The following is a 14,503-nucleotide window of genomic DNA, read 5'->3' as shown; positions in this document are numbered from 1 at the left end:
GCTGTCCCTGTCCTGGGAGTGTTTGATGGGGGACAGTGTAGAGGGAGCTTTACTCTGTATCTAACCCCGTGCTGTCCCTGTCCTGGGAGTGTTTGATGGGGGACAGTGTAGAGGGAGCTTTACTCTGTATCTAACCCCGCGCTGTCCCTGTCCTGGGAGTGTTTGATGGGGACAGTGTAGAGGGAGGTTTACTCTAACCCAGTGCTGTCACTGATGTGACAATACCATAATTGACCATCTTTAATGTTAAGCAGGTCTGTGCTTGTCCGTGGACACACGTAACATACACATTGTGTGCATATGTGTGAGAGCACATGTGTATGTGTGTGTGTATGTGAGTGAGCATGTGTCAGCCTGTGTTTGTGTGTGTGAATGTTAGTGCGTTTGCGTGTGTGTGTTTGTGCATGTTTGTGTGTTTGTTCGCACGTGTTTGTGTGAGTGTGGGATTAGAGCGTGATTGTGTGTGTTAGCATGTGTTTGTGTGTGTGTTAGCATATGTTTGTGTGTGTGTGTTAGAGCATGATTGTATGTGTTAGCATGTGTTTGTGTGTGTGTTAGCACATGTTTTTGTGTGTGTTCATGCATGTTTGTGTGTGTGTGTTAGAGAGTGATTGTGTGTGTTAGCGCGTGATTGTGTGTGTTAGCACGTGTTTGTATGTGTGTTAGCACATGTTTGTGTGTGTGTTAGCATGTGTTTGTGTGTGTGTTAGCACATGTTTGTGTGTGTGTTTGCGCATGTTTGTGTGTGTGTTCGTGCATGTTTGTGTGTGTGTTAGCGCATATGTGTGTGTGTTATCGTGTGATTGTGTGTGTTAGCATGTGTTTGTCTGTGTGTTAGCAGATGTTTGTGTGTGTGTTCGTGCATGTTTGTGTGTGTGTTAGCGTGTGATTGTGTGTAACATGTATTTGTGTGTGTGTTAGCACGTGTTTGTGTGTGTGTGTGCTAGCGCGTGATTGTGTGTTAGCATGTGTTTGTGTTAGCACATGTTTGTGTGTGTGTTAGCGCGTGTTTGTCTGTGTGTGTTAGCGCATGATTGTGTGAGTGTTAGCGCATGTTTGTGTGTGTGTTAGCACGTTTGTGTGTGTGTTAGCACATGTTTGTGTGTGTGTTAGTGCGTGATTGTGTGTGTTAGCGCATGTTTGTGTGTGTTAGCACATGATTGTGTGTGTGTTAGCACAAGTTTGTGTGTGTGTTAGCGCATGTTTGTGTGTGTGTTAGCACATGTTTGTGTGTGTGTTAGCACATGTTAGTTTGAGTGTTAGCGCATGTTTGTGTGTGTGTTAGTGCGTGATTGTGTGTGTTAGCGCACGTTTGTGTGTGTGTTAGCACATGTTTGTGTGTGTGTTCGTGCATGTTAGTTTGAGTGTTAGCACATGTTAGTTTGAGTGTTAGCGCATGTTTGTGTGTGTGTGTTAGCACATGTTTGTGTGTGTGTTCGTGCATGTTTGTGTGTGTTAGCACATGTTAGTTTGAGTGTTAGCACATGTTAGTTTGAGTGTTAGCGCATGTTTGTGTATGTGTTAGCGCATGTTTGTGTGTGTGTTCGTGCATGTTTGTGTGTGTGTTAGCACATGTTAGTTTGAGTGTTAGCACATGTTAGTTTGAGTGTTAGTGCATGTTTGTGTGTGTGTTAGCGCATGTTTGTGTATGTGTTAGCGCATGTTTGTGTGTGTGTTCGTGCATGTTGTGTGTGTGTTAGCACATGTTAGTTTGAGTATTAGCGCATGTTTGTGTGTGTTAGTGCGTGATTGTGTGTGATAGCGCATGTTTGTGTGTGTGTTCGCGCATGTTTGTGTTTGTGTTAGCACATGTTTGTGTGTGTGTTATCACATGTTTGTGTGTGTGTTAGCACGTTTGTGTGTGTGTTAGCACGTGTTTGTCTGTGTGTGTTAGCACGTGTTTGTGTGAGTGTGTTAGCATGTGATTGTGTGAGTGTTAGCACATGTTTGTGTGTGTGTATTAGCGCGTGATTGTGTGTGTTAGCACATATTTGTGTGTGTTAGTGCATGTTTGTGTGTGTGTTCGTGGATGTTTGTTTGAGAGTTAGCGCATGTTTGCGTGTGTGTGTTAGCACATGTTTGTGTGATTGTTTGCGCATGTTTGTGTGTGTGTGTTAGCGCGTGATTGTGTGTGTTAGCACATATTTGTGTGTGTTAGTGCATGTTTGTGTGTGTGTTCGTGGATGTTTGTTTGAGAGTTAGCGCATGTTTGCGTGTGTATTAGCACATGTTTGTTTGAGAGTTAGCGCATGTTTGTGTGTGTGTGTTAGCACATGTTTGTGTGATTGTTTGCGCATGTTTGTGTGTGTGTTAGCGCATGTTTTCTTTGGAAGCTGCAGAGGTGACGTTAAACTGAGAGGTGTGTTGATTTCCAATTTCTGCTCCCCCTCTGTGTAGCTTTCTTTGCCTCCATGTCCTCCCTACAAACCGAGGAATTCTTTGACCTCATTGCCTGCTCCCAGAGCCGCCGACTCAATGACCAGCGAGCGGATTTTGAGGAGTCTCCAACAGTGGCACTCTGCGCACCGTTCCCTACAGGTCCTGTCGAATACCTGGCTCCCTTAGGAAGCATGGCGTCTCAGACACAGAGCGCAGTGTCTCCGCCAGCAGCTCCAGCAGAGGGAGAGGAGACTCCAGCAGAGGGCAGAGAGAGACCCACAGAGGCAGAGGAGCAGCCAGCAGAGCACGAGCAGAATCCAGTGGGGAGAGAACGGCTTCCCACAGAGGGAGGCCAGGCCCCAGCAGAGCGGCAGGAGATCCCAGCAGAAGGAGAGGTGGATCCAGGAGAGCTGCAGGAGATCCCAGCTGAAGGAGAGGAGGCTCCAGTATATAAAGCAATGTATCAAGTGCAGATGTCGACGGGAACGAAGGGGCCAGATGATGAACTGTACAACATCATCTTAAGCCATCAGGTACAGGCAGCATCAAAGACCAACCCGACCGAAGGGTGGGGGGGGGGGGGGGGGGGGGGTGCAGTGGTGGGGGGTAAACAGGCAGCCCCTGTGAGGGACAGTGCCTGGTTGCTCAGACCCCACAAGACAAAGGAACAGGAAGAGGCCATTCAGCCCATCCAGCTTGCTCCACCATTCCGTAAGACTATGGATGACCTGATAACCCCCCAATTTCCTGCCTTTTCCCCATAACCCTTAATGATTCTGGGCCGACTGTAGTACAGAATTCCACGGATTCACTCCCTTCTGAGGGAAGGAACTCCTTTCCATCTCTGTCCGAATGGTAGTGAGCTCTTACCCTGAGATGATGCCAATAGACAATAGACAATAGATGCGGGAGTAGGCCATTCAGCCCTTCGAGCCTGCACCACCATTCAATATGATCATGGCTGATCATTCCCAATCAGTATCCTGTTCCAGCCTTATCTCCATACCCCTTGACTCCACTATCTTTAAGAGCTCTATCCAATTCTTTCTTAAATGAATCCAGAGACTGGGCCTCCACTGCCCTCTGGGGCAGAGCATTCCACACAGCCACCACTCTCTGGGTGAAGTAGTTTCTCCTCATCTCTGTCCTAAATGGTCTACCCCGTATTTTTAAGCTGTGTCCTCTGGTTCGGCACTCACCCATCAGCAGAAACATGTTTCCTGCCTCCAGAGTGTCCAATCCTTTCATAATCTTATATGTCTCAATCAGATCCCCTCTCAGTCTTCTAAACTCAAGGGTATACAAGCCCAGTCACTTCAGTCTTTCAGAGTAAGGTAATCCCGCCATTCCAGGCATTGACCTCGTGAACCTACGCTGCACTCCCTCAATAGCCAGAATGTCTTTCCTCAAATTTGGAGACCAGAACTGTACACAGTACTCCAGGTGTGGTCTCACCAGGGCCCTGTACAGCTGCAGAAGAACCTCTTTGCTTCTATACTCAATCCCTCTTGTTATGAAAGCCAGTATGCTATTAGCCTTCTTCACTACCTGCTGTACCTGAATGCTTACCTTCATTGACTGGTGTACAAGAACACCAAGATCTCTCTGTACTGCCCCTTTACCTAAATTGATTCCATTTAGGTAGTAATCTGCCTTCCTGTTCTTGCCACCAAAGTGGATAACCATACATTTATCCACATTAAACTGCATCTGCCATGCATCTGCCCACTCACCTAACTTGACCAGGTCACCCTGTAATCTCCTAACATCCTCATCACATTTCACCCTGCCACCCAGCTTTGTATCATCAGCAAATTTACTAATGTTATTACTAATACTATCTTCTATATCATTAATATATATTGTAAAAAGCTGCGGTCCCAGCACTGATCCCTGCGGTACCCCACTGATCACTGCCTGCCATTCCGAAATGGAGCCGTTTATCACTACTCTTTGTTTCCTATCAGCCAACCAACTTTCAATCCAAGTTAGTACTTTGCCCCCAGTACCATGCGCCCTAATTTTGCTCACTAACCTCCTATGTGGGACTTTATCAAAAGCTCTCTGAAAGTCCAGGTGTACTACATCCACTGGATCTCCCTCGTCCATCTTCAGAGTTACATCCTCAAAAAATTCCAGAAGATTAGTCAAGCATGATTTCCCCTTCATAAATCCATGCTGACTCTGTCCTATCCTGTTACTACTATCCAGATGTGTCGTAATTTCATCCTTTATAATAGACTCCAGCATCTTTCCCACCACTGAGGTCAGACTAACTGGTCTATAATTTCCTGCTTTCTCTCTCCCACCTTTCTTAAAAAGTGGTATAACATTAGCCACCCTCCAATCCTCAGGAACCGACCCCGAATCTATCGAACTCTGGAAAATAATCACCAACGCATCCACGATTTCTAGAGCCACCTCCTTCAGTACCCTGGGATGTAGACCATCAGGGTGCGGGGACTTATCAGCCCCCCGGTCCTGGACTCTTCCCCCCACTCGGGAGACCTGAGTGGGGTCAGGATTCCCTGAAAGGGTTCAGTTGGCCCTTTGGAAAGGATTGGCCGTTGGGGAATGGAGGGAGTGACTCCGTTTGGATCAATGGGAAGAGTTTTGAATGGGAAGAAGGAAGGGGAGGGGAATGAGAGGTCAGGAATCACAGGTTCGAAAGGCTGACAGGCAAACACTAAAAGCTCTCAAACCACAAATCCCCAAAGCCGTACCCTAACCCGAAACCCGAACCCTAAACCCAACCCGAAACCCGAACCCTAAACCCAACCCGAAACCCGAACCCTAAACCCAACCCAAAACCCAAACCCTAACCCGAACCCAAACCCTAAACCCAACCCGAACCCGAACCCTAACCCGAACCCGAACCCTAAAGCCAACCCGAACACAAACCCTAACCCGAACCCGAACCCTAAACCCAACCCGAATCCCAAACCCAACCCAAACCCTAACCCCAACCCGAAACCCAAACCCTAAACCCAACCTGAAACCCGAACTCTAAACACAACCCGAAACCCAAACCGAATCCTAAACCCAACCCGAACCCTGAACTCAACCGAACCCTAAACCCAACCCTAAACCCAAACCAAACCCAAAACCCAACCCTAAACCCGAACCCTAAACCCAACCCTAAACCCAACCCGAGCCCTAAACCTAAACCGAACACTAAACCCAACCCTGAACCCAACACAACCCAAAATCCAACCCAACCCCTAAACCCAACCTGAACCCTTAACCCAACCCGAACCCCAAACCCAACCCAAACCCCAAACCCAAAACCCGAACACTGAACCCAACCCGAACCCTAAATCAACCCTAAACCCAACCCGAACCCCGAACCCTAAACCCAATCTGAACCCTAACCCCAACCCAAAATCCAAACCTAATCCAAACCCTAACCCAACCCTAACCCCAAACTCAACCCAAACCTTAACCCCAACACCAACCCGAACCCCGAATCCCAAATTCAACCCAAACCCCGAACCCCAAACTCAACCCGAACCCTAAACCCAACCCGAACCACGAACCTCAAACCCAACTCGAACCCCGAACCCTAAACCCAACCCAAACCCAACCCGAACCCCCAACCCCCAACCTAACCAAAACCCTAAACCCAACCCAAACCCCGAACCCCAAACTCAACCTGAACTCTCACCCTAAACACAACCCGAACCCTAAACCAACCCGAACCCTAAACCAACCCGAACCCCAAACCCAACCCGAACCCAAACCCTAAACCCAACTCGAACCCCAAACCCAACCCAAACCCTAAACCCAAAACCCGAACACTGAACCCAACCCAAACCCTAAATCAACCCTAAACCCAACCCGAGCCCCGAACCCTAAACCCAATCTGAACCCTAACCCCAACCCAAAATCCAAACCTAATCCGAACCCTAAACCAACCCTAACCCCAAACTCAACCCAAAACTTAACCCCAACACCAACCCGAACTCCGAACCCCAAATTCAACCCAAACCCCGAACCCAAACTCAACCCGAACCCTAAACCCAACCCGAACCCCGAACCCCAAACTCAACCCAACCCAAACCCTAAACCCAACCCAAACCCTCAACCCAACCCGAATCCCAAACCCAACACAAACCCTAACCCCAAACCGAAACCCGAACCCTAAACCCAACCCGAACCCTAACCCAACCCAAACTCTAACCCAACTCTAACCCTAACCCCAAGCCCAACCCAAATCTTCACCCCAAACCCAACCCGAACCCCGAACCCTAAACCCAACCCAATCCCCAAACCCAACTCGAACCCCAAATCCCAAACCCAACCCAAACCCAAACCCAACCTGAAACCCAAACCCCAAACCCAACCCGAACCCGAACCCCAAACACCAACCCGAACCCCAAACCCCGAACCCAACCCAAACCCCAAACCCAACCTGAACCCCAAACTCCAAACCCAACCCGAACCTTAACCCCAAACACAACCCAAACCCCAAATCCCAAACTCTACCCAAACCCCAAACCCAATCCGTACCCCAAACCCCAAACCCAACCCGAACTCCGAATCCCAAACTCAAACCAAACCCAAACCCAACCCGAACCCCAAACCCCAAACCCAATCCGAACCCTAACCCCAAACCCACCCATAACCCCAAACCCAATCCGAACCCTAAACCCAAACCCAATCCGAAGCCTAACCCCAAACCCAATCCTAACCCCGAACCCAACCCGAACCCCGAACCCCAAACCCAACCCGAACCCCGATCCCCAAACCCAACCCGAACCACGAACCCCAAACCCAATCCGAACCCTAATCCCAAACCCAACACAAACCCCGAATCCCTAACCCAACACAAACCTCAAACCCAACCCGAACCCTGAACTTCAAACCCAACCTGAACCCTAACCCCAAACCCAACCCCAAGTCCGAACCCTAACCCCAAATCCAACCCAAACCCCGAACCCCAAACCCAACCCAAATCCCGAATGCAATCCGAACACCAAACCCCAAACCCCAAACCCAACTCCAAACCCAAACGCTAACCCAACCCGAAGCCTAACCCCAAACCCAATCCAAACCCCGAACCCCAATCCCAACCCGAACCCCAAACCCAACCCGAACCCCGAACCCTAAACCCAACCCAACTCGAACCCCAAACCCTAAACCCAAACCAAACCCCAAACCCAACCCGAACCCAAACCCAACCCCAAACCCAAACCCCAAACCCAACCCGAACCCCAAACTCCAAACCCAACCCAAACCCCAAACCCAACCTGAACCCAAACCCCAAACCCAAACCCAACCCGAACCCCAAACCCAACCCAAACCTTAACCCCAAACCCAACCCAAACCCCAAATCCCAAACTCTACCCAAACCCCAAACCCAAACCGAACACTAACCCCAAACCCAATCCATACCCCAAACCCCAAACCCAACCCGAACTCTGAATCCCAAACTCAACCCAAACCCCAAACCCAACCCGAACCCTAACACCAAACCCAACCCTAACCCCAAACCCAATCCGAACCCCAAACCCCAAACCCAATCCGAACCCCGAACCCCAATCCCAACCCAAACCCCGAACCCCAAACCCAATCCGAACTCTAGCCCCAAACCCAACACAAACCCTGAATCCCTAACCCAACACAGACCTCAAACCCAACCCAAACCCCGAACTTCAAACCCAACCTGAACCCTAACCTCAAACCCAACCTGAACCCTAACCTCAAACCCAACCCAAACCCCAAACCCCAAACCAAATCCGAACCCTAACCCCAGAGCCAATCCGAATCCCGAAACCCAAACTCAACCCTAATCCTAACCCCAAACCCAACCCGAACCCTGAACCCCTACCCCAACCTGAACCCCAAACCCAACCTGAACCCCAAACCTCAAACCCAACCCGAACCCCGAACCCCAAACCCAACCTGAGCCCTGAACCCCCAACCCAAACTGAACCCTAAACCCAACCTGAACCCCGAACCCCAAACTCAACCCGAACTCTCACCCTAAACACAACCCGAACCCTAAAGCAACCCGAACCCCAAACCCAACCCGAACCCCGAACCCTAAACCAACCCGAACCCCGAACCCAACCCAACCCCCGAGCCCTAAACCCAACCCGAACCCTAACCCAAACCCCGAACCCAACCCGAATCTCGAACCCCAAAGCCAACCCAAACCCCGAATCCTAAACCCAACCCAAACCCGAACCACAAACCCCAAACCCAACCCGAACCCTAAACCCAACCCGAACCCCAAACCCAACCCGAACTCTAACCCTACTCTAACCCTAAACACAACCCAAACCCCGAAACCTAAACCCAACTTGAACCCCGAATCCTAAACCCAACCCAAACCCCGAACCCTAACCCCCAACCCAAACCGAACCCCGAACCCAACCCGAACCCCCAACCCCAAACTCAACCCGAACTCTCACCCTAAACACAACCCGAACCTTAAACCAACCCGAACCCCAACCTTAAACCTTACCCTAACCCTCAATCCCAAACCAAAAACTAACCCCACCTCAAATCTAACCCTAATCATCACCCTAGCTCTAACCTTAATCCCAACCCTAACCGAGGGAGTGTCACTGAACAAAGAGACCTTGGAGTGCAGGTTCATAGCTCCTTGAAAGTGGAGTCACAGGTAGACAGGATGGTGAAGGCAGCGTTTGGTATGTTTTCCTTTATTGGTCAGAGTATTGAGTACAGGAGTTGGGAGGTCATGTTGCGGCTGTACAGGACATTGGTTAGGCCACTGTTGGAATATTGTGTGCAATTCTGGTCTCCTTCCTATCGGAAAGATGTTGTGAAACTTGAAAGGATTCGGAAAAGATTTACAAGGATGTTGCCAGGGTTGGAGGATCTGAGCTACAGGGAGAGGCTGAACAGGCTGGGGCTGTTTTCCCTGGAGCGTCGGAGGCTGAGGGGTGACCTTATAGAGGTTTATAAAATTATGAGGGGAATGGATAGGGTAAATAGGCAAAGTCTTTTCCCTGGGGTGGGGGAGTCTAGAACTAGAGGGCATAGGTTTAGGGTGAGAGGGGAAAGATATAAAAGAGACCTAAGGGGCAACTTTTTCACGCAGAGGGTAGGTATATGGAATGAGCTGCCAGAGGAAGTGGTGGAGGATGGTACAATTGCAACATTTAAGAGGCATTTGGATGGGTATATGAATAGGAAGGATTTGGAGGGATATGTTGGCAGGTGGGACTAGATTGGGTGGGAACATCGGGTTGGCATGGTCGGGTTGGACCGAAGGGTCCATTTACATGCTGTACATCTCTGCGACCTGGTGACTGCAGGAATCAGCTCCCTTTGGTGGGGATGGGTGCCAACTACATGCCTTAAAGCCTAGGCCCACTTCTGTCATGTTATTTCTCCACTGTGTCAACCCGGCCTGGTCCTGAGGGGGGTTACGTTCATCGTAGTGGGGGTAGGGGTGGAGGCGGCGGGGGGGGGTGCCCGAACAGGCTGTGGTGGGGGGGAGGGGGGGTCTTCTCTCTGGAAAGCAGAAAGGATTTGGAATTTTCCCTGACGGTTCAAGGTCTCCCCACTTTGTCAGCAGGACCCCGTTAACATGAGGGAGGAGCAGTCGACATAATCTTCAGTCAGCGCCCACCTCCCGGTGGCTATATTTCCAAGAGTGAACCCATAAACGTAGGTGGGATTGCCAGAGGGAAGCGAGGTTTTAACGAGCATCAAGGGGAACCAGTGAATGGATACCTGGTTTTCAAAGGCATTTGTTGTCATGCCCCACGGTGATGTGGTTGAATTATTGACATTAATCGGGGATTGATTGACTGAGAGGAAACAAAAGAGTTCGCACAGTTTCAGGAAACGAGACAAGTCCCACAGGGGTCAGTGTTTGGGGGCGCGACTGTTCGAGATCTGCCTAAGTGCTCTCAAGACTTTTTGTGGGCAAGCGTTTTTCGCCCCCCCCCCCCCCGCCCGAAGTCAACAAAATGCCCTGGAAGATTTCATCACAGGATCGGCCGAAGGTCACTGCTGTGAGTGAAGCAGAGACTTGGTGAAGGGGGCTGCTGTGGCAGTGACAGAGTGGGTCTCTCCCCCTCTGCTCTGAGGCCAAAGGTGACCCTGATGTTGCATCAATCTGGGCCTGATGGGGTGGGGGGGAGGGAAACAGGCCGACCGCAGGAAGGGCGAGCCATTAAGGACGTTATTGTAGAATCCAGTCAGTGTGGAAGTAGGCAATTTGGCCCATCGAGTCCCCACCTGCTCCTCTGAAGAGCATCCCGCCGATACCCACCCCAATTCCTGTAACGCTGAATTTTCCCATTGCTAATCCGACCAGCCTGGTCACTGCCGGCAACGTTTAGCATGGGCCAATCCACCCGACCTACACATCCTTGGACTTTGGGAGGAAACCCACGTAGAGACGGTGGGGGGGGGGGGGGGGAGAACGTGCAAACTCCACGCAGAGAGTCGCCCGAGGCTGGGACCGAACCTGGGACCCTGATGCCGCGAGGCAGCGGTGCTAACCACCGTGCCGCCCAATGAGGGAATGGGTGGGGGAGCCTGAGTTTACAGGAGTCAGCGTCACATTTTGCCTCAGAGTAGAGGGAACTGCTTTAAACCTCAAATCAAAAAATCATGTGACACTGAGTTATAGTCCAACCGGTTTATTTGAAACTGCTCGCTTTCGAACTCCCATTCCTTTGACAGGCAGCTAGGGAAAGAGAATACGTCGGACACAGAGTTTCTTGTGAAAAATCAAAGGGTCCTATAACTTATGCAAATATATTGAACAAACCTGGATGGCGACTAAGTTCTTGATCAGTTAGAATGGACGTTTTGACTGAGTAATGTTGTCGACTTGTCACCACGATAATATTTGGCTGAATGAAATGAAACAGAAATTGCTGGAAAAGCTCAGGAGACCTGGAGAGAAATCAGAGTGAACCCTTCTTCAGAACTGCTCTCCACCAACGCTGCCAGACCCGCTGAGTTTTTCCAGCAATTTCTGTTTGTGTTTTGAGAATTACAGCATCCGCAGTTCTTTCGGGATTTTTAAAAATAGATCGCCAACTTGGATTCAGGGTGAGCTTGCCAATTGGACACAAACTTGGCTTGACAGTAGGAGAGAGACGGCCGCTTTTCAGACTGGAGGCCTGTGACCAGCGATATTCCACAGGGGTCAGTGTTGGGTCCACCTTTGTTCGTCATTCATATAAATGATTTGGATGAGAACATGGTTAGTAAGTTTGCGGGTGACACCAAAGTTGGTGGTGTAGTGGACAGCGCAGGAGGTTATTGAACATTGCAAGGGGATCTTGGTCAATTAGGTCTGAGGGGTTGCAGGCGGAGTTTGATTTGGAGACACAGGAGGTGCTGCATTTTAGTTAAAAAAAAAATTCTAAACCTCAGACAATTCGTGGTAGAGCCCTGGGTAGTGTTGTAGAACAGAGAGACCTAGGGGTTCAGGTATGTAATTCTTGGAAATTTGCATCACAGGTAGACAGGGTGGTTAAGAAGGCGTTTAACATCTTTGCCTTCATTGCTCAGACCTTTGAGTGTAGGAGTTGGGGCGTCATGTTGAGGTTGTACAGGAGGTTGGTGAGACATCTTCTGGAATACGGTGTTCATTTCTGGTTGCCCTGTTATGGGATGGATATTATTAAGCTGGAGAGGGTTCAGAAGAGGTTTACCAGGATGTTGCCGGGAATGGAGGGTTTAAGATATAAAGATTGACTGGAAAAACTGGGACATCTTTTGACTGGAGCGTCAGAGGCTGAGGGGTGACCTTAGAGAGGTTTATAAAATCGTGAGGAGTATGGATAATGTGAACGACAAGGGTCTTTTCCCTGGGTGGGTGAGTTCAAAACAAAGGGGTATATTTTAAACTTGAGAAGAGAAAGATTTAAAAAGGACACGAGAAGCAGTTGTTTTTACACAGAGAGTGGTTCTAGTGTGAGTGTGTGTGTGTGTGGAGTGAACTGCCAGAGGAAGTGGTGGATGTAGGTACAGTCATAACGTTTATAAACCATTCGGATGAGAACATGAACAGGAAAGGTTTGGAAGGGTATGGTCCAGAGGCATGCCAGTGGGATTAGTTTAGTTTAGGACGATGGCTCAGTGGTTAGCACTGCTGCCTCACAGCGCTAGGGACCTGGGCTCGATTCCACCCCGTCTGTGTGGAGTTGGCAAACTCTTCCTGTGTCTGTGTGGATTTCCTTCCAGAGTCCAAAGATGTGTAGTTAGGGTGGATTGGCCGTGCTACATTGTCCCATAGTGTTCAGGGAAGTGTAGGTTAGGGTGGATTGGCCGTGCTACATTGTCCCATAGTGTTCAGGGATGTGTAGGTTAGGGTGGATTGGCCGTGCTACATTGTCCCATAGTGTTCAGGGAAGTGTAGGTTAGGGTGGATTGGCCGTGCTAAATTGTCCCATAGTGTTCAGGGATGTGTAGGTTAGGGTGGATTGGCCGTGCTAAATTGTTCCATAGTGTTCAGGGATGTGTAGGTTAGGGGGGATTGGCCGTGCTACATTGTCCCATAGTGTTCAGGGATGTGTAGGTTAGGGTGGATTGGCCGTGCTAAATTGTTCCATAGTGTTCAGGGATGTGTAGGTTAGGGGGGATTGGCCGTGCTAAATTGTCCCATAGTGTTCAGGGATGTGTAGGTTAGGGGGGATTGGCCGTGCTAAATTGTCCCATAGTGTTCAGGGATGTGCAGGTTAGGGTGGATTGGCTGTACTAAATTGTCCCATAGTGTTCAGGGATGTGTAGGTTAGGGTGGATTGGCCGTGCTAAATTGTCCCATAGTGTTCAGGGATGTGTAGGTTAGGGTGGATTGGCCGTGCTAAATTGTCCCATAGTGTTCAGGGATGTGCAGGTTAGGGTGGATTGGCCGTGCTAAATTGTCCCATAGTGTTCAGGGATGTGTAGGTTAGGGTGGATTGGCTGTACTAAATTGTCCCATAGTGTTCAGGGATGTGTAGGTTAGGGTGGATTGGCTGTACTAAATTGTCCCATAGTGTTCAGGGATGTGTAGGTTAGGGTGGATTGGCCGTGCTAAATTGTCCCATAGTGTTCAGGGATGTGTAGGTTAGGGTGGATTGGCCGTGCTAAATTGTCCCATAGTGTTCAGGGATGTGCAGGTTAGGGTGGATTGGCCGTGCTAAATTGTCCCATAGTGTTCAGGGATGTGTAGGTTAGGGTGGATTGGCCATGCTAAATTGTCTCATAGTGTTCAGGGATGTGCAGGTTAGGGTGGATTGGCCATGCTAAATTGTCCCATAGTGTTCAGGGGTGTGTAGGTTAGGGTAGATTGGCCGTGCTAAATTGTCCCATAGTGTCCAGGGATGTGTAGGTTAGGGTGGATTGGCCGTGCTAAATTGTCCCATAGTGTTCAGGGATGTGTCGGTTAGGGTGGATTGGCCATGCTAAATTGTCCTATAGTGCGCAGGGATGTGCAGGTTAGGGTGGATTGGCCGTGCTAAATTGCCCCATAGTGTTCAGGGATGTGCAGGTTAGGGAGGATTGACCGTGCTAAATTGCCCCATGGTGCTCAGGGATGTGCAGGTTAGGGAGGATTGACCGTGCTAAATTGTCCCATAGTGTTCAGGGATGTGTAGGTTAGGGTGGATTGGCCATGATAAATTTTTCCATAGTGTTCAGGGGTGTGTAGGTTAGGGTGGATTGGCCGTGCTAAATTGTCCCATAGTGTTCAGGGATGTGTAGGTTAGGGTGGATTGACCGTGCTAAATTGTCCCATAGTGTTCAGGGATGTGTAGGTTAGGGTGGATTGGCCGTGCTAAATTGTCCCATAGTGTTCAGGGATGTGTAGGTTAGGGCGGATTGACCGTGCTAAATTGTCCCATAGTGTTCAGGGATGTGTAGGTTAGGGTGGATTGGCCGTGCGAAATTGTCCTATAGTGTCCAGGTATGTGTAGGTTAGGGTGGATTGACCGTGCTAAATTGTCCCATAGTGTTCAGGGATGTGTAGGTTAGGGTGGATTGGCCGTGCTAAATTGTCCCATAGTGTTCAGGGATGTGTAGGTTAGGGTGGATTGGCCATGCTAAATTGTCTCATAGTGTTCAGGGATGTGCAGGTTAGGGTGGATTGGCCATGCTAAATTGTCCCATAGTGTTCAGGGGTGTGTAGGTTAGGGTAGATTGGCCG

The 14,503-nt window shown here is 49.6% G+C and overlaps 1 protein-coding gene across 2 annotated transcripts in view; it reads left to right on the top strand.

Moving 5' to 3' along the window:
- The window catches only part of LOC140454976 (uncharacterized), a 97,896-nt gene that overhangs the window by 71,267 nt on the left and 12,126 nt on the right, over window positions 1-14,503 (top strand). For both annotated transcript variants that reach the window (XM_072549651.1, XM_072549652.1), the window contains exon 6: window positions 2,398-2,912. In XM_072549651.1, the coding sequence (XP_072405752.1) occupies window positions 2,398-2,912 (515 nt within the window). The remainder of the gene's footprint in view (window positions 1-2,397; window positions 2,913-14,503) is intronic.

Source organism: Chiloscyllium punctatum, chromosome 30 (assembly GCF_047496795.1).
Source record: "Chiloscyllium punctatum isolate Juve2018m chromosome 30, sChiPun1.3, whole genome shotgun sequence".
NCBI lineage: Eukaryota > Metazoa > Chordata > Chondrichthyes > Orectolobiformes > Hemiscylliidae > Chiloscyllium > Chiloscyllium punctatum.
The sequence above is the reverse complement of the archived record's forward strand: the minus strand, read 5'-3'. Positions and strand labels throughout refer to the sequence as shown.